Here is a 20,174-nt window from a genome sequence, read left to right as displayed (position 1 = left end):
ATCTTTATGTGGAGCCCAAATCTCATGCTGAAGCAATGAAAGCTACTGTTTGGATGAAGGCTATGGGCCTTGAAATTTATGCCTTGATCAAGAAAGGCACGTGGGTTTTCTGTCCTTTACCTCCGGGTAAACATGCTATAGGCTGCAAATGGGTGTTTAAGATTAAAAGGAGAGCTGATAGGTCTATTTCCAGCTACAAAGCTCGGTTGGTAGCTCAAGGTTACTCACAGGAACCTGGTTTTGATTTTAATGAAACATTTAGTCCGGTTGTTAAGCCGGCTACCATCCGACTAATACTCTCTCTTGCTGTCAATTTTGGCTGGTCTGTGAATCACATTGATGTTGATAATGCCTTCTTGAATGGCGATCTTCAAGAAGAAATTTACATGAAGCCTCCACCAGGATTTGAGCCACCTTCTACAGGATCTGTTCCTATTGTGTGTAAGCTCAAAAAGGCCCTCTATGGCTTGAAACAAGCTTCTCGCTCATGGTTCCTCAAGATCAGATCCGTGCTGCTCAGTCTTGGCTTTTCTCAATCCAGAGCAGATACATCTTTCTTCTTCAGAACCAAAGGAACTTCTGTTATATATTTGCTTATCTATGTTGATGATATGCTCATCACAGGTTCCCGGTCTTCTGATATTCAAGTGGTCATTTCTCAGCTTAATCAACATTTCTCCCTTAAAGATCTTGGTATTGTTCATCACTTCCTCGGCATTGAGGTTACTCCTACTGCTCAGGGCCTACATCTCAGTCAAGGTGGCTACATAACTGATCTTCTTACCAAAGTTCAAATGCAAGAGGCAAAGGGGTATCCTACTCCTATGGTTTCTTCTTGCCAGCTTTCCAAGGGGGTCGGTGTTAGTAATGTTGATGGTAAGCTATACCGAAGTACTGTGGGAGCTTTGCAATATGTAACTATCACGCGACCTGAGATCGCTTATAGTGTTAACAAAGTGAGTCAATACATGGCCTTGCCTCTGGATACACACTGGAAAGCTGTCAAACGAATACTGAGATACTTGGCTGGATCCAAGGATCATGGTATTCACCTAAAAAGATCATCTTGCTCTATTGTTGGTTTTTCTGACTCAGATTGGGCATCTGATTTGGATGATAGAAGGTCTGTCACGGGTTATTGTGTTTACTTAGGTGATAATCTCATCTCTTGGAGTTCCAAAAAGCAAAGTGTTGTCTCCCGCTCTAGCACAGAAGCTGAGTACAGGAGTCTTGCCAATACAGCTGCTGAGATCACATGGCTTACTTCTCTACTTGGAGAATTATCCATCTCTGTAAAGCCGGCAGTTATATGGGTTGATAATATGAGCACCATTGCTCTAGCATCTAATCCGGTGATGCACGCTCGAACTAAACACATAGAGCTTGATATTCATTTTGTCCGAGAAAAGGTAGCTGCAGGACTTCTTGATATTCGACATGTTCCTTCTCATGCACAGCGAGCTGACATTCTAACTAAGCCGCTCAGTCTTCAATTCTTCTCTCGCCTCAAGAACTCTCTGGGAGTGTGCTCTTTAGGCGCGCTCGAATTGCGGGAGGATGTTAGAGATTCTAAACAAAATGCTCCCTTGCAAGAACCTTATTCTGCTAACTCCATTGAGTTTCCAGCTCACTCTTATAAGCCACGTTGCCTGCCACGCTGGAGCAAATCATCCTTGACTGAAAGTATATTAACCAAGAATATTCCCTTGGTTGCTTGCTCGTGAGAAAAGCAGTTGGTTACCTAGTTTTGTTTTCTTGTATGTGTACCTTCTGTTAGCCTTAATAGTGATCAGAAAGTGCCGTTGAATTGTTGCTTTAGGTTTGTAGCTAGAGTTCTAGAATTCTCCTTTGGCTGATATACATAGCCTTGCCTTTGTATTCTGTTTTAGTAAGAAAAATCAATTCATGAAAATGAGTGCAGTAAAGCTTTCTTCCTCAACTCTCGTTATGTCTTTTTCATCATTTTCCATCAATTGTGATTATGGTTTGAAATATAAGTTTTTTTCTTTCCTGCTGCTCACTTCTTATTTTCTCTTCATGTAGGCAATATTTTACAATTATACTTGGGATCTTCCAAAAGCTCTACTTCCTTTTCTTGAATGTGGAATATGGCATAAAGCACACTCTGTTTTCTTAACTTCAGTTGCACCTTCTCTGTTTTTGTCAGGTAAGAGTGTTTTGCTGCGTATTCATCTTATTGAATCCAATTAAGTTGTGTAATTAATATATATGTTTCCTGTGAGAGATGCTCTCCTAGTGATCCCACTTGTTTAGGAGATATAAAAATCCACGAAGTTAAAAATTCTAAAGATTGCAGCTCTACAAATGTTTTATAGAATTTCTAGATTTATATGTTATATAATATAACCATAAGATATCAGTAGCTCACAACTAATTAGTTTGATTCATTTTGATAACCTTTTAAGTTTGGCTTTTGAGAAGTTTGCTGCAACTGCTATATATTTATTTGGTTGAAATTTTATGCTTGTTGACGTGTATAGTCAATATTTCTTAGCTTCATGCTTATAGTAACTCATAGCGCCATCATTTTTCATCTGTTCAAAAATGTTACTTTTCTGCATCTTAAATAATACTATTGTGTTTTTATTATCTTTACAGAAATAATTGAAGCAGATGTCAAGATGCACCTTAACCAATACGCTGGATTACTTTTCGTCAACAAAGCTTCGTAGAAAATTAGAATAGTTTGATTAATTGTGCAGTGTTATTATGTAATGCTTTTTGTAGTTGTGACATAAATAATGTGTACTTTGATAATTATTAATAAAGTAAATATTTTTATATAATCATGTTATATTTTAATGTGTTGTACATACTATATTTAATTTAAGAGTTTCTAAACTACTTAGGATAATATAATATAATATAATATAATATAAGTATAATATAATATAAAAATTAAATTGAAAAAATTCCAAATAGTTTTAGCCACACATAAGTTATAGTATTTATACACTTATTTATTGCCATGTGTAAATGTCACATCAGCATTCACGTAATTTCCACATCAACATTATATTATGACAAAACATATTTACCTACACATAAGAAACACTTTTAGCGACATATAAATATGTCAGTAATATTATTAGATTTATCCACATAAATATATGTGTGCGTAAAAACTTTTTTCTACACTTTTATTATGACACATGTTGATATTTATATTATGTGTGGGTAAATATCTATACCTACACATAATCTTACATTTAACCACGTTTACGTGTGTGGCCGAAAACTCAAATTCTTATATATATGCTTTTCTCTTTCATTTTTTCTGTCTGTTCTCTCGTCTAATTTGATGAATTGTCTTAAAGAATGATTACAGTTACTTAAATTGTCACTAAATTGCCGGGAAAAAATACTAAAAAACTGCATATATAGATTATACTACTACTTTCTTTGTATTAAGAAATTTGAGCAAATTTAAAATTTAATAATGTTTTCCAAATCAGATTTGTTAATTATAGCCTGAGGCCCAACCCAGGCCCGTAACGAGAGCCCAAACCGCATCACCCTGAGAATCCAGCGTGGGCGTTCTCTAGCCCCTTATATAAACTCCTTCCATTTTTTTAATTTTTCAATCGATTTTGCGCCAAGGGTATTGCATTTCCATTTGAAGCAGAGCAAGAGCGGGTGAGGTTTTTCCAGTTTTTTGTTTGTTAAATCGTAAATGGCAGATGACACGGCGGACCCCAGCCCAGAGTGCAAGGCCCAGCTGACGATCAGAACCCTAACTCCGTCGACGCTGAAGCCATTGATTGCTATAGCCGTGACCTAGAATCAGGTGATGTATATGTATATATGTTCCATGTATTTACTGCTTAACCTATTCGAGGTGAGGTAGGAAAGGAATTTGGATGCCAAACCTCCCATTGTCATATGTTGTAGAATTCGATTTTTTTATTAGTTGAAGTAGAGTTTGTGTTTATCTTCATGAGATATGAGTTTGTGTTTATCTTTATGGTAGATTTTCTGCGACTTGTCTAATTTATTTCTAGCTTACTGAGCACCTAGCAAACAATAAGAATTCCTCAGTATTCAGACATTTTCTTGTGATTTGTTTTTTCTGTAAGCTGAAGTTGGGATGTGTTTAATATTGGTTTTAGGGTTGCAAAATTCCCAGAGTGTATTGCTGCTTACTATAAGTATTGGCTTCTATGCCGAAGAAAGGGCATCTCTCGTGAAGATTCCATTAAAGAAAGTTCTTCAAAACTTCCTGTCAATGGTCAATCCTCAGCTACCTCAGAGCAAGGTGAAAACGCAAATCGATCACAAACACATTCTTAATTAAAGCAGTTTATGTTCCTTTTCTATGTGCAATAATGTTCTCAATAGTTTCTATACACCACGTGCTTGAGTGAGCTCAATTGTGCTGCTGCATATGTGCTTAGATTGTGTGTTTGTGAATAACCTATGAGGATTGAGGACTACACAAATGTATTAGTATGTCATGTATTTTTTTTTTGTGATACATGTTCGATATTGCGTAGGACTCTGTGGCCCAATGGATAAGGCGCTGGTCTACGGAACCAGAGATTCTGGGTTCGATCCCCAGCAGAGTCGTTATATTTTTAGTTGATGATTTTTTATATTCCTCGTTATTTTCATAATCTTAATCTAAACTTCGGCAATTCCTCCTAATTCATACAGTTTATGTAACAAATCTTTTTTCTTTTTCTTGTTAACAAGAATAGCCCATAATTTTTGCATGAGAATCGTTTTGTGTAATAAATAAAGATGTTGCATTTGAATTCAAACTTGTAATGTTCAACGACGAACTTTTTTTGTTGCGCTACTAATGTCGATCATGATTCATGGGTGTGAGGGTGTCCCTTTTGCTCTTTCGTCTTTTCAAGAGGAGTCATCTAACCAAATTCTTCTCTCATGATGCCATTTCGCTGGCGCAATTTGGAAAAAGATTAGTGAGTGGATTCAGAGCTCTATCCCGTCTTCGACTTCTTTGCTCGATCACTTCTTTGAATTCGTCGATTTGAGCAAGAACAAAAATGAAAAAGCAATGCTCAATTGTATTTGGCAATGTGTTTGTTGGAAGGTTCGAAAAGCTACAAACGATGGAATCTTTGACAATAGAAATCCAGACGATGGTAAAACTGTGGAAGACATTATTAGGTGCACATAGAGATGGGTTAAGGCTGTCAACCCTCGTGCTTTTTGTTTCTCTTACCAATACCATGATTGGGCCTTTGATCCTATTAGTTGTTTTTCCTTCTCTCTGTATTCTTAGCTGTTTTGACGCTTTTCTCTGCGTCGTTGTGATTATATTGCTCGAACTTGAGTACTCCTTGTTCTCTTTTGGTTATTAATATCATTTTCTCTTAACCTTTAAAAAAAAAAATGTATGTATCCAAATCCGCTTTCTAATTTCATTGGATGATTGAATAAAAATCTACCTTACACAAAATTTTGCCGTACATTTCAAACTATAAAAATACACTCGTTCTCCATATTTATATAAAACAGCATAGAAACACATTTTCTAATTTCTACTTAACTAACCAACATAAAAAGTTTAAAAAAAAATCTCGTTCGTCGATTTATAAGACATCAACAATAGCTAATATTAAAACTTGAGTTCATGGCACATATTAAAATGAGAGAAAATTAAAATTGCCCACTTGTTAAGTTTAAATTTAAAATTGCCCACTTTTTATAAAAATTTGATTCTATGTTCAAAATGCCTAAATTACCTTTCATGTCTCAAATCAGTGTACTTGCAAGACAAAAAAATCAGTTGTCGGAAAGTAGCTTGCCGCCCGAACGAGGTTGCCGCCCGGGCAACAAGCTAAATTTTCGACCAGAAAAGTAGCTTGCCGCCCCGAAAAAGTAGCTTGCCGGTCGGAAAAGTAGCTTGCCGCCTGGTCGGCAACCTCGGGTGGCAACCTACTTTTCCGACAGTAGACTACATTTTCTTATATATTTGTACTTGTGTCAGAAAAGTATAAGACTTTACACAAAAAATGATGTAATTTGTCATACAAGTACGTTTGGAATGTTGACATCAAGGGTAATTTAGGTATTTGGAGCATAGAATCAAATTTTTATAAGAAGTGGACATTTTTAATTTTTCACCACAAAAAGTGGGCACTTTTGCCTATTGTCATTATTAAAATCGAGAACCATTATTTGTTTTATCCTATTCTGATGAAGAGTAAAATATGCATCAACACTGTGCAATATCAGGATCAAAATATTTATTATTATTATTATTATTATTATTATTATTATTATTATTATTATTATTATTATTATTATTATTATTATTATTATTATTATTATTATTATTATTTTTCGATATTTTGTGCAACATTGGGGTTCGAATATTCCTTCGAAGGAAAGAGAACTCAGCTTTGGCAACCCAGCCTTAGCTCCCAACTTTAACGACTCAGCTCCAAGCCAATGACTATTGTAATAAGGGTTTAGGCTCAATTATTTAAATTAATGGGCTTTATTGGTCAAATGGACCAAGTTTATTTTGATGCTTATAAATAGGACTTTCATTATTAAATTAGGGGATTTCACTATTAACTTCTGACCATGTAAAATGTAAACTCCTGCAAAATATAGAAAAAGTCCCGAAAACCTCCCGTAGATGTAGATCTTATGATCGAATCACGTAAATCTTGTGTTCTTTATTGTTTTGCTTGAGTTTATTAATATTTATTTAGTCACATTCCATTTGGGTTCGTCACAAAGACGAACACAAATGTGTACATAAACCCTGTGCAATTAAAGTTTGGCTTTGGGTTCATCTTTGGTTAATGATGTTAGATAATTAATGTTTGGTTAATACGAATTCATTAATTCATTTTGTAAGCAACAACTCGACTTCTGCATTTCAAGACTCGTTTCCTATTACTTCCAATATTATCGTTAATGCATTTTCTCATTTTACATATGCATGTATTTTCTTAGACCTTAGTTATATATCTGCACATAATCCTTGATACAATCATGAGTTCATTTATTTCATGACGTATTGATAAATTACTTTAAACCTTAATTGGATATAAACCTTTCATATCATTGCAGCTGGTGTACGTATTAGTCTACGTGTTAACGCAAAAAAAAAATAGAGAATTATTAATTGTCTTAACATTAATATATAAATAAACATAAAGACAATTGGCCTATTAGCTCAGTTGGTTAGAGCGTCGTGCTAATAACGCGAAGGTCGCAGGTTCGAAACCTGCATGGGCCAAATAAATATATATATATATATTTTGATTTTAAAAATCTATATCCTAAATAATTACAAATCTTTATCCTAAATAAAAGAATGTCCACGTGAGACACAGGTTAAGTTGAACCAATGAAAGAAGGGCTTATCCTATCTCTTTATCTTGGCAACACAACACACTGATACAAAATCCATTTCCGCAGAGTGGCACCACTAATCAACAAACACCACAAAATCATGGCAACGTCATCGTTACAGGCGGCCGCCACCTTCATGCAGCCCACCAAGGTTGGCCGGAGCAGCGGCGGCATCCTCCAGTTCCGCCCCGCCCAAGGCGTAGGCAAGGCCTTCGGCGTCGAGCCCTCCGCCGCCAGATTGACTTGCTCTCTTCAGGATTTTGCTCAGAAATGCACCGACGCTGCAAAGATCGCTGGCTTTGCTCTCGCAACCTCAGCCCTCGTCGTCTCGGTATGTCTCCTTTGCCTTTTCCTATGTTTCATCACCTACCTGTATCCATTCCTATTATTTAAATAATTACAAATCTTACTCCATATCGCTTCTGTATATATAAAAAACATAGGTGTGAGAGTTGATTTGGGATCCTAGCTCTGACCTCCTCCTTAATAGTAGGAAAGATAGGCAAATCAACTCTTCCATCAACGTCTTATAAAAAATGTCTTGTACTATTTTTAAAATATTAAACAAACTAATGAATTATGGATAATTTATCAAAATGTCTTAATTAAGCTACCAAAAGTATAGTGTTATATGTCAATATATGAAAATCGTGAACTATCAATAAATTTATCAAATATGCTCTTATGGTTCATTTACGACTTTGAATTGAATTGTTGGCATGACTCATCGGATGTCATAGTGACATTATAATTGAATATTTATAAATTATGATCTGGTCCGAAGATGGATATTGGGTATGAAGATAGTCAATTTCTTGATAAATTATATAATTATAATCCGGCGATCGAACCATAGGTAGAGTCGGTATATGAATCTCATGCTTTAATTGATATTTGTTGATAGTTTCAGACAATTTTTATACTAGGGAAATAATTTGGCTGCATCTGATGATGAGGAAACATAGATAATGAATGTGTGAATGTAGGGAGCAAATGCGGAAGGCGTGCCGAAGAGGCTAACCTTCGACGAGATCCAAAGCAAAACGTACCTAGAAGTGAAAGGCACGGGCACGGCGAACCAGTGCCCGACCATTGACGGCGGCGTGGACGGGTTCGCCTTCAAGGCGGGCAAGTACAACACGAAGAAGCTGTGCCTGGAGCCCACCTCCTTCACCGTGAAGGCGGAGGGCGTGAGCAAGAACAGCCCCGCCGAGTTCCAGAAGACGAAGCTCATGACGCGCCTCACCTACACCCTGGACGAGATCGAGGGCCCCTTGGAGGTCTCCGGTGACGGCACCCTCAAGTTCGAGGAGAAGGACGGCATCGACTACGCGGCCGTGACGGTGCAGCTCCCCGGGGGCGAGCGCGTGCCCTTCCTCTTCACCATCAAGAATCTAGTGGCTTCCGGGAAGCCCGAGAGCTTCAGCGGGGAGTTCCTGGTGCCGTCCTACAGGGGGTCGTCGTTCCTGGACCCCAAGGGCCGAGGGGGCTCCACCGGGTACGACAACGCCGTGGCGCTGCCTGCCGGCGGGCGCGGGGACGAGGAGGAGCTGCAGAAGGAGAACATCAAGAACGTGGGGTCGCTCACGGGGAACATAACGCTGAGCGTCACCAAGAGCAAGCCCGAGACGGGAGAGCTCATCGGAGTGTTTGAGAGCGTTCAGCCCTCGGATACGGATTTGGGATCCAAGGCGCCCAAAGATGTCAAGATCCAGGGCATCTGGTATGCGCAGCTTGAATAATCCCCCCTCCCCCTCCCCCTACCCTATATTGCTTTTCTTTTTTCTTCGAGTTTTCTTGTAATTCAAAAGGGATGATTGAACTCCTCGGTTTTAAGATGCTGTATATTAACTATATATCATTGTGCACTGCATTCATTTTAATTATAAGTAATAGTAAATATAGATCAATATAATAAACTACCCAATTTTATATAACAAAAATACAAAATATCCACTAATGTAAAAAAAATAAAAATTAATCAAATTTTGTATAAGAAGATGGAGAAATTGGTTTCCGCGACGACGAGCCTGCACGCGACATTTGCTTCTATGGCAGAGGAAGATGAAGCGGAGGAACAAGCAGATGGAATTGGATGCGAATTCCGATCTATTCTATCAGAAACTCGAGATCCGATCCAACGCAAGGACCTGAGGTATTTTGAAAAATACTTCTTTGTGGCGCAAATCATGTGATGAATGTGTGAGCATAATGGCGACCATCATGATAATCATCTACTCTTGGATAGTACACCCATGAAGCACAATACAACTTAAAACAAAAGCAAAGATTACAATGGAAAAACTGGAAATGCACTAAAAAGAAACTAGAACAATCTCAAAGCTGAGTCGAGGAGTCCTCTCTCCGCAATACGAGATACGCTCCGATAGTGCTCACGATAAGACGAGACATGCACCGTCGCTCCGGTGTCTATGAACCAACCACCATGGTTCTCAACCACGTTGACCTCGTCTGTGACTACAGCTGCTAGATCATCCTCGTCCCACTTGTCAACGTTCTTCTCAACAACGTGGGCCTCCTTTGCCTTCTTCTTTGGCTTGCGGCAGTCCTTCGTCATGTGGCCCACCTTGCCACAATTGTAACAATCCCCGTTGAACTTTGGGGCATTCACCTTCGCTTTGTCCTTGCCTTTGGCATTTGGGCGAGCACGCGTGTTGTTGGAGGGACCGCCTTTCTCCAACAAGTTGGCTTTGGCGTCAAATGGGCTGTTGAACTTGTTATCACGTTCCCTCACTTCAGATTTAATACGCAGCTTGACAATGAGATCTTGAAGAGTCATCTCCTCTCGCTTGTGCTTGAGATAGCTCTTGAAGTCAGCCCAACTTGGCGGGAGCTTCTCGATGACTGACCCAGAGGTGAAAGCTTCGGGCAAGTTCATTCCTTCGGACGCCAGCTCGTGCAGAATGAGTTGGAACTCTTGCACTTGGTCCATGATCGATCGACTATCGACCATCTTAAAGTTTAAGTACTTCGCTATTACAAATTTCTTTGTCCCCGCATCATCACTACGATACTTCTTTTCTAATGCCTCCCAAATTTGCTTGGAGGTCTTTACATTGGCATAAACATTATACTCCCTCCGTCCATGAAAGAACTTCCTAGGAGGGAGTGGCACGGGTTTTAAGAAAAAATATTGTTGAGTGTATTAAGAGTGGATAAAAGGTAGTTGTGTGTATTGAGAGTGGTGAAAAAATGTTATAATATAATTAATATTGAGAGTTGTGAAAAGTGAAAAGTAAGAGGATTATAAGTGGTGGGGTATAGTCCAAAAATAGGTAGGAAGTTCTTTTGTGGACGTCCCAAAAAGGAAAGATAAGAAGTTCTTTCGTGGACGGAGGGAGTATAAGCTATCCTCTAAGCCCCCCAAAAGGAAATTCTTACAAATGTAGTCACCATTGCACCAATTGTCATACCCGGCACGCACCACAAAAATGGTCTCGTTCTCCGTCGGCATGGGAGGCTCGTCTTCCCTCAAGAAATTGACAAAGCCCAACGTCGTGATGTAGAACATCATCTTTTGTTGCCACATCTTGAAGTGTGACCCACCAAATTTGGGCGGCAACATCCTTGAAGACTATGGCGGCGCCGAAATAGTTCCACTCCCGGAACCACCAATTTGGAATGAACCAAACGTGAACCTCGACAGAGTCGGTCCAACAAAACCAGTTCCATTCCCAGAACTACCATCTCCTCCAAGGCTGGTTTGGAATGAACCAAAATTGAATGACAATGGAGTAGGACCTCCAAAATTCATACTAGCAGACCCGCCAGAAGTAGCGGAAGCAGTGGCATAGGTGGATACATCAACAGTTGAGTTGACACCAGCGGCAACAGTAACGGAGGTAGCAGCAGCAGCAGCGGAGTTGGAGGTATTGGTAGGAGTAGTTGACATTTTCAGTTATAACAGCAACATGTACTATCTCGTCTTGCGATTGTTGGATAGTACACCCGTGAAGCACAATACAACTTAAAACAAAAGCAAAAAATACAATGGAAAAACTGGAAATGCACTAAAAAGAAACTAGAACAAACTTAAAGCCGAGTCGAGGAGTCCACTTTCCGCAAGACGAGATACGCCCCGGTAGTGCTCACGGTAAGGCGTGTCATCCCCAAAGATGAAACGACTTCGTCCTTCAAAGTAGCAGCACTGCAAACTAAGAAGGCTCCGGCGAACTAAATGAGACGAGAATTGAGCTTTATGCTCCTACGAATGCAGCTAGGATGATGATATGAGATGGAGAGAAGAGAGAACTTGTGTACATGTTGGTGTGTTCTACTCCATCTACAAATGAGGTTATATATAGTCACACCATAGACCTTAGCTTTCATGATGCCATCATGGCTAGCCATAAAGCTTTGGTGGTTACAACAACTGAAAGGCCAAAGGTCTTGGCAGTTACAACAGCTCAAAGGTCTCTCGTGTAGTACACAATTTTAGTATATCATTTTCCACTCACCAGAAATTGGTTTTGAGACAACGAAAATACTGCGATTATCTATATATAAAATATAGAATAATCATATTATATTTAATTCTTTAGAAATTAAATAAGCAACCACCACAAATTAGTTAAGTATAAAAATACACAAAACTAATTTTCAACATCTACATCAAAATCTGCTCTGTTTTCAATTCGTACATCACCAATAGAGAAAGAAACTCCCATTGATCTTGTTGTTGAACGTTGCGTTGCGTGTTTACAACAGCATAGAGATCTAGAATTGATTGAGAAAATAAAGTAACAATTGGTTTAACACCTTAGTCATGTGAAAACAGAGTTCAAACCTAACAAAATCCAATTGTACAGCGGAAATCATAGATTTTCTTCAACAATTGGGACGCATTTGAAACCTAGCGAGAAAAATTCTTAAAAAACAACTGAGCATTCCACAGCGCAGGGTCGTCGACGTCTACGCGAATGTGATCCTATTGATGGAGAGACTTGGACTCGTCGTCATCGATTGCCTACGACGAGCGCGAGGCGATGTACCAATTGCTGAGAATCTCAAGGCACTGGTGAGAGCAAAGTTCATCAAGAGGTTGAACGGTGCTGCATAGATCCAATTTTAATTTCATCAGATGCATTGGGAAAAGGGATGTGTAGTATGCTTTTAAAAGCTTATTTTTTTTTTCTAGATAAATAAAAAATACAAGTGATGGAGAAATTGTTGTGGATTTAATTAAATATTTGAGGTTACATATTGTTAAATTGTTGTGGTGGTGAGTTTGTGTTCTTAATGATCTTGAATTCAGAACCAACTCAATGAATTCACAACTAAATTGATAGTGTTGGTGGTGAATTCGAATTTTAAGAAACGTTTATATTGGGCAAGATACTATGTGGCTCGACTCGGCTCAATTACACCCCTAGGCACAACGAAATTAAAGTTTCTAGATTGTTTGAATTGTAATTTCATACATCCAATGATAAAATTGAAATATAGGAGGAAAATGTAGATTACGAGCTTTAAGAAGCACCAATCAATTTTAAATTTCGATATCAAATAGATATCTAAATCTCAATTCTAAACTTGTACAAAAAAAATTAGTAGAAACGAATTTACTATAAATCAAAAGGTTAAGATATTAATGCAATGTTTAAAAATTGAATTGAGTTTAATATAACGGAAAGATTGAGATTTACAGTATATTCAATTAACCTAAACTCATACAATTTTTTTAGTAGAAACGAATTTACTATAAATCAAAAGGTTAAGATTTTTTTTTTTGAGGTGGTCTCTTGTGAAACTGATTTTATGGTGCAACTGATTTCACAATGACATTATTTCAACATACAAATGATACTTTAATATTTTAAAGTATCATTTGTATGTTAAAATAGTGTCATTGTAAAGTCGGTTTCACGATAAAACCGATTTCATAGGAGTTTTTGTAGTTTTTTTTAGACGCAAAAGGTGTTAAGATATTAACGCTGAAGGGCAAATTGCATGGAAATACCCCACTTTAATCCAAATTTGATTTTTTGACAATCTTTTTAGTTGTTGCAAAAATTTCAACGAGCTTTCAATTTGTTCCAATATCCGTCCGATGAAATTTTTCAGCCAAATTAAATCTGAGTTGGCAGTCGGAATGCCAACGCGGCATCAAAAATGCCAAATCACACTCACAAACCCCCCACGTCACCCTCTCTCTCTCTCTCTTCCCCCTCCCTCCCTCCCACATCGCCCTCTCTCTCTCTCTTCCCCATCCCACTTCCCCCTTTCCCCGTCGGCTCTCACCATCTCTCTCACTTCCTCCACCGCCGCCACAGCCGCCCAGAATCTCGACCTCCGTCGGCTTTCCCCCTTTCTCCACCTCCATCGGACGCTTCCCTTTCCCCCATCTCCCACCGCCGCTACTTCCTCCGCCCCCCCTATCTCTCTCTCACTCCGTTGCGGCCTCCCCTTGTATCTCCAAACTCATTTAGGTGGCCAACTTTCTTGAGTTTTAATTAAGTCAAGATAGCTCCATGGAGGCTGCTGAGGTCGTCGAAAATCGTAAGACGGATGAGTCAGAAAAGAGGATCTAAGGTTTCGTAGGAGGAATGAGGATGAAGTCTGCGGTGGGTTTAGGTGTCTATTGTTGAGTCAGAGAGAGAGAGGGGCCGGGAGAGAAAAGCAACGGAGGTTGGCTTGTTTTGAGGGAGAAACAGAGAGATAATCCTTAGCGAGAGATGAGGGGGCTCAGGGCAATGGCGGCGGCGCTGCCACTGCGGTCGTCTGAAAATCGAGGAGGCGGCGCTTGGGGCGGTATGATTTCTGTGTGTGTGTGCACTGTGAGATGGTGAGACGTGGAGAGAGATGAGGCGAGAGGAAGATGGTGGCGGTGGCATGGCGGTTCGACGTACCAGACGGGGCGTTTGGTATAATTGGAGAAGATTTCTAACTTTAGCGGCTCGATCTCCGCCTCGGTGGCGCACAACCACTCGAAGGAGCTGAGCGACTGCGTGATTTGGGGCTGGAGGAATCTCGACAACTCGTTGGGGAATCTCAGAGACGCGGAAGGGGCGGGGGTTGGGGAATACGGGGACGGCGAAGATGATGGCGCCGGCGGCGGGACTAGAGGACAGCCGGCGGCCGTTCATCTAGGCGGTCAGGTGGCATTTCATTTGGGAGGGGGAAGAGTGATGTGGGAGGGAGAGGCTGACGTGGGAGGGGGGTTTGTGAGTGTGATTTGGCATTTTTGATGCTATGTTGGCATTTCGACTGCCAACTCAGATTTAATTTGGCCGGAAAATTTTTTCGGACGGACATTGCAACAAATTGAAAGCTCGTTGAAATTTTTGCAACAATTAAAAAGATTGTTAAAAAATTAAATTTGGATTAAAGTGTGGTATTTTCATGCAATTTGCCCAACACTGAATATGCACATATCGATCAGTAGATTTAAGCTAAACTTTAGTTAGAACGCTGAGTAGATTGTGGAATTGTAAAAAAAAAAAAAATGAGAGGGAGAGAGTAGATAATTTTTTATTCGAGGAGAAAAAAAGAGCACTTGCATATGCAAAGAGAGAAAACGGCCGTGAGAAAAATAGAAGGGTGTGATTACTTAAGTAGTGAATGTGGAGTTTACACAAAAATGAAGCTGCGTTCTATAAATTTCTGAGAAACGGTGAAAGGTATACCAATGCTTAAATTGTCCAAGCATCCGACCGTTATTTCTCGTTGCAAACATACTTTCTCACTCTTCCTACACACTTCCACCGCCCCAAATTTCGATCATCTGATCGAAAAATGCTCGTCGATGAGCCATCTGAAAGCCCTCCAGGCCCAAATCACCATCCATGGCCTCGCCGGCGACGCGGTCTCCGTTAGCAAGCTCGTATCTTTCTGTGCTCTATCTGCTTCTGGTGACCTTCATTACGCACACTACCTGTTCGAAAAAATTACTCAACCGAATAGGCACATATACAACACGTTAATAAGAGCCTTTTCCTGTGGGAGAAGCTCAGATAAGGCGATTTTCCTTTACCTAAAAATGGTGCGTTTCGGTATTTCGCCAAATGAGTTCACATTTCCTTCTCTTCTGAAAGCTTGCGCTTTTCAGAAGGCGTGCGTGGAAGGGATTTCGGTTCATTTACAAGCTTTGAAATTGGGGTTTTCTGAGTCTTATGTAATGGTTCAAAACGGGTTTATAAACTTCTATGCTAGTTGTGGGATGATTGAGTGTGCCCGTAAAGTCTTTGATCGGATGGAATTTACGAATTTAGTGTCGTGGAACTCTATGATCAATGGTTATGCAAAGGTTGGTTTGTGGGAAGAAGCTTTCTTGTTGTTTGGTGGAATGAGGGAAGACGGGATCGAGCCTAACGGTCGCACCTTTGTGAGTTTGCTATCCGTTTCCTCGAGGATTTATGATGTAGAGCTGGGAAAGTTTGTTCATTGGTACATTGAGATCAATGGGGCTCCTTCTGATACTCATATGCAAAATGCACTTCTTGATATGTATGCTAAGTGTGGGCATTTGCAGATGGCCGAGGCCATTTTCAGACGGATGGCTGATAAAAACGTCGTTTCTTGGACTTCCATGGTCAGTGCATATGCTAAGCATGGCTTGATTGAACCGGCTGAGATAGTTTTTAACTGGATGCCTGTTAAAAATGTGATTTCCTGGAACTCAATGATCTCGTGTTATCTCCAAAACGGTTACTATAAGGAGTCTCTCGAATTGTTTTACAGAATGTGTGGTTCTTGTGTGATCCCTGATGAGACTACTATGACTAGTGTTCTTTCATCGTGTAGTCAGCTTGGTGATTTGGTGCAAGGAAAGAAACTGCACGACTATCTGCGTGATAATGGCATACGACCTAGTGTTACTCTGTGCAATGCCCTTGTAGACATGTATGCAAAATGTGGTTCTGTAGAAGAAGCTTTGGATATCTTTCTCAACATGCCAGGGAAGAATACTGTTTCGTGGAATACAATCATCAACGCTCTGGCCTCACACGGATCCGGACATCGAGCTATTGAGCTTTTCCAAGAGATGGAGGCAAGTGGGATGCAACCCGATGCAGTTACCTTCTCTGGCTTGCTTTCTGCTTGCTGTCACTGCGGTCTGGTTGAAACTGGGAGATACTACTTCAGTAAAATGAGTCAGGTGTATAAAATACAGTATGACATCGAGCATTATGCTTGTATGATTGACATACTTGGGCGGCAAGGGTTGTTGAAGGAGGCGGTTGAGGTGATTGGTAAGATGTCAGTGAAGCCGGACATAGTTATCTGGGGCACGTTGCTTGGCGCTTGCAGGATCCACCAGAATGTTCCGATAGCAAGGCTCGTCTTAAAGCAAATACTAGAGGTGGAGACGTATGCTGGAGGGTTGTATGTGCTCATATCAAACATATTCAGTGAAGCTCAGCAGTGGGAAGAGATGAGGAAGATGAGGATACTAATGAAGGACTATGGTCTCAGGAAGACTGATGCAGTAAGCTCCATTGAAGTTGAAGGTCGCGTTTCTGAGTTCATGGTTGACGACAAGAAACATGAGGGTCTGATCTCATCTACGCGACGCTCAACCAGCTCAAGGATCACTTGGAGGGGATCTTGTAGGAATTTAGAGCCAAGATGTCAATGGCATTTCTAATTACATATACTTCTTAGTCAATTTTAGTCTACTTTTTATTTCTATTTATATATATATATTGCCAAAATATTTAATTTTAAAAGGTGTACAGGAATATTTTATCATCCCCGGTCCATGGGGACAATATCGAAAAGGGAATTATAAAATAGAGAATGAATATATTCGGAATTTCTGATTTTATTTTCTAATTACATTTCGTGGCTTCGGACCCTTTTGATTTCAACAAATTAAAAATTGGTCCTGATGAACTTAGTCAATCATATTTTATTAGACATGGTGATATTATATTAAAAATAGCCAAACCTGTCCCCTTGGGATGGCCTAGTGGTTGGGGTGGTTGCTTGTTGTCCAAAAGGTTACAGGTTCGAATACTCTCGGCCACAATAACCACTAGGTGGAGTGTGTGTGTGGTTTTGTATTATTTATAATGTAATTTCATCAAAAAAAAAGAGGGTAAATATCATATTAAACCTTGAACTATTTCCATTTTATCAAAAATACCCTGAAAGTTTTAAAATGCTCTCTAAACCCTCAAAGTATTAAAGTTTTATCAAATATATCCCGCATTTATTTTTCGATCACCAGAAATATGACGTGGCTCGCCGGATGACACCGTGTAATTTAAATTCTATTTTTTTTAATCCATGTCATTTTATATTCTATTTTTTTTAATCCATGTCATCCTGCTCTCCATCTCACTCTCTGCGTTTTCTCCCCCTTTCTCTACCGTCTCTGTCTCTCCCTGTCCAAAGCTCTCTCTCTCTTCTTACCTTCAAAATTCCACTGCAATCAAACACATCCAATCAAAGGTCCAACTGAAAATCACAAAATCAGAAGCCACCATTTCTCCCAACTACTGCCGAGATCCAGGTCGCCGCCGCCGATTGACCATGGCGGAGAAGGCGGCGCGTGCCTTCGGCGGAGATCTGGGCAACGCCAAGTTCAATTTCCCCAACAATCCGCCCAAGATCGAGATCCAGGTCGCCGATGCCCGCTTTGCCCATGCGTCCACCGGCGCCGAGACCTCGGTCGACGATCTCGACTCCCAGTCGAACTCGCTCTCATCGTCGGAGGCGCTGCAGCACGCTGAGTCGCCGTGCCCGTCGGTCTCCGAAAGGTTGCAGACGACGGCAGGGGTTCGCTGCTGCTCGCCGGAAGTCAAAGGAGGTAGAGTCGAGGGAGAGAATCGTGGCCACAATTTGGGGCCTAGGGTTTCAGGCGGCGCTGCTGCTTGATATACAAGCGGCGACGACTGAAATTAGGGCTCGCCGGCCGCTGCAGTCGCCGAGAATTGAGGGCGAGGCAACAGCGGCGGCCAGCCGCTGCTGTCAGCCGGACGTTTGAGAAGGCGGTGGCTGTGCGTGTGTAGGGGAAGATGGAGATAGATAAAGGGTGAGAGGTGAGAGTCGTGGGTGGCCGGAGAGGCGGCAACCTTCACCGGGGAGTGAGGAGGCGCTGCCGCCAGTCTGTGTCGGCAAGTGTGTGTGTATGTTGTTGTGTTTGATTGCGTGTGTATGTGTGTGTTTGTGGAAGAAGGATATTACTAAGAACAAAGAGAGAGAGAGACGGTAGAGAGGAGGAGAGGAAACGTTGAGAGAGAGACTGAGTGGATGACATGGATTTAAAAAAATGACATGGATTAAAAAAAATAAAATTTAAATTACACGGTATCATCGGACGAGCCACGTCATATTTCTGGTGACCGGAAAATAAATGCGGGATATATTTGATAAAACTTTAATACTTTGAGGGTTTAGAGAGCATTTTAAAACTTTCAGGGTATTTTTGATAAAATGGAAATAGTTCAAGGTTTAATATGATATTTACCCAAAAAAAAAATAGCCAAACCAAACGGATATCAAAAGATTTATCTAATTTTATCTCATCATAAATACTATCTGGTTTATTTACTCAATGTCACTGAAAGATACATATAATTGGAAATTTACACCATTTCACGATGTAAGATCAAGGTTCTAACAGAGTAGTATACAAGATATACCAAAGTATATACAAGATACAAGAGAGTTATTATCACGCTTAATTAAGAACTTTATTATATATATGATGTGTTACATGATGTGATAGCAAGGTATATTTGTTGTGATAATAACATTTTGATCGGTCTATTAACATATTAAAAATCGTAATTTGGTGAGAGTGGTTATAGAAATTTCAATCAGGCTTCAAAACAATCCAAAATAAAATACCAACTCCTGTACAGTAAAACTTGGAAATAATTAAATTAATAGCTATATATATAAGCTAAGGAATTAAAAGCTATTTTTATTGATTTGGCTCTCCATTACCATTAAACCAAGAACTGCTTCCCAAAAGATCCCTTCAACTAAAAAAATATGGCAAACACATCCACTGTTACATCTTTCTTAACTGGTTAGCTTAGTATTATATATAAACCAAAATCGAAGAGAAAAAAAAGAAAAAAAAGACAAGACTTTGTGTGAGGACGTCCTCGTGAGACCATAATATTTAGGATTTATTAATCTTAATTAGAAGTTACTTAATCTCCACATATCCTCAGGTGAGAACGTCATCAGAGGATACTATCTCGAAATAGAAAAAAAAAAAAAAAACTAAAAAAAACCAATTCCTGTAATCAAGCACAAAGGAATAGGAAAGAGAGAGGAAAAAGAAACAATTCAATCAGAAGAAATGATTCCCGGCGGCGGACAGTTTTGGCGGCACAAGGGGCAGGAATAGATGAGGGAGAGCCACCGCAAAATGCAGTGCTGATGGAATACATGGCCGCAGGGGATCTGCTTAGCCGCCCCGCCTAAGCGGAGCCCCTCCGCGCAAACTGCACACCGGCCGCCGCCTTCCACCGTCGGCAGTTCGTCGAGCAGGCGGCTGGCAGCCTTCGCCTTGGATTCATCATCATCTTCTTCTTCTCGCTCTTGATGGTTATCGGGTAAGTCAACGTCCATGGTCAACGCTGCGTCCAGATCGAACATCTCGTCGATGGGAATCTGGGACGGCAACATGTATGTATATCTAAGAAAATAAAACCGTTGAAATTTTAAATAGGAAAAACAAGGGAGAGTTTAGATGTTAGCTGTGTTTGATTTGATCGCCAAGGTTAGTTATACTTATATAGGGAGGGAGGCGCAGCCGGCGAGTCAACTTAAGCTAATTTACTCCATTATTTAATTGAATAAAGAGCGGTGGGATTAATTAGAAGTGTGCGACC

At 40.1% G+C, this 20,174-nt stretch overlaps 4 protein-coding genes, 1 long non-coding RNA gene and 2 other non-coding genes across 7 annotated transcripts; 6 read left to right on the top strand and 1 right to left on the bottom strand.

Moving 5' to 3' along the window:
- Positions 1 to 3,626: 3,626 nt before the first annotated feature.
- LOC131003641 (uncharacterized) lies at positions 3,627 to 4,514 on the top strand. The gene is made up of 2 exons (XR_009094756.1): positions 3,627 to 3,808; positions 4,131 to 4,514. It is a non-coding gene; the product is annotated as an uncharacterized LOC131003641 (long non-coding RNA).
- On the top strand, positions 4,515 to 4,587 carry TRNAR-ACG (transfer RNA arginine (anticodon ACG)). Its single transcript has one exon. It is a non-coding gene; the product is annotated as a tRNA-Arg (tRNA).
- Positions 4,588 to 7,169: 2,582 nt separating this feature from the next.
- TRNAI-AAU (transfer RNA isoleucine (anticodon AAU)) lies at positions 7,170 to 7,243 on the top strand. Its single transcript has one exon. It is a non-coding gene; the product is annotated as a tRNA-Ile (tRNA).
- Positions 7,244 to 7,348: 105 nt separating this feature from the next.
- On the top strand, positions 7,349 to 9,215 carry LOC131003639 (oxygen-evolving enhancer protein 1, chloroplastic). The gene is made up of 2 exons (XM_057930174.1): positions 7,349 to 7,690; positions 8,346 to 9,215. The coding sequence occupies exons 1-2, from the start codon at positions 7,460 to 7,462 to the stop codon at positions 9,099 to 9,101; spliced, it is 987 nt and encodes a 328-aa protein (XP_057786157.1). The 5' UTR covers positions 7,349 to 7,459; the 3' UTR covers positions 9,102 to 9,215.
- A 5,909-nt stretch (positions 9,216 to 15,124) lies between these two features.
- Positions 15,125 to 16,966, top strand: LOC131003636 (pentatricopeptide repeat-containing protein At2g22410, mitochondrial-like). The gene has a single exon (XM_057930170.1). The coding sequence runs from the start codon at positions 15,125 to 15,127 to the stop codon at positions 16,964 to 16,966; it is 1,842 nt and encodes a 613-aa protein (XP_057786153.1).
- A 708-nt stretch (positions 16,967 to 17,674) lies between these two features.
- On the top strand, positions 17,675 to 18,511 carry LOC131003633 (uncharacterized). Its single transcript, XM_057930166.1, has one exon. The coding sequence runs from the start codon at positions 17,857 to 17,859 to the stop codon at positions 18,199 to 18,201; it is 345 nt and encodes a 114-aa protein (XP_057786149.1). The 5' UTR covers positions 17,675 to 17,856; the 3' UTR covers positions 18,202 to 18,511.
- Positions 18,512 to 19,626: 1,115 nt separating this feature from the next.
- LOC131003635 (E3 ubiquitin-protein ligase SIRP1-like) lies at positions 19,627 to 19,968 on the bottom strand. The gene has a single exon (XM_057930169.1). The coding sequence runs from the start codon at positions 19,966 to 19,968 to the stop codon at positions 19,627 to 19,629; it is 342 nt and encodes a 113-aa protein (XP_057786152.1).
- Between the last annotated feature and the right edge of the window lie 206 nt (positions 19,969 to 20,174).

The sequence above is a fragment of the Salvia miltiorrhiza genome, unplaced genomic scaffold (assembly GCF_028751815.1).
Source record: "Salvia miltiorrhiza cultivar Shanhuang (shh) unplaced genomic scaffold, IMPLAD_Smil_shh original_scaffold_251, whole genome shotgun sequence".
Taxonomy (NCBI): domain Eukaryota; kingdom Viridiplantae; phylum Streptophyta; class Magnoliopsida; order Lamiales; family Lamiaceae; genus Salvia; species Salvia miltiorrhiza.
Note: the sequence above shows the minus strand (reverse complement) of the source record. Positions and strands in the feature narration are given on the sequence as shown.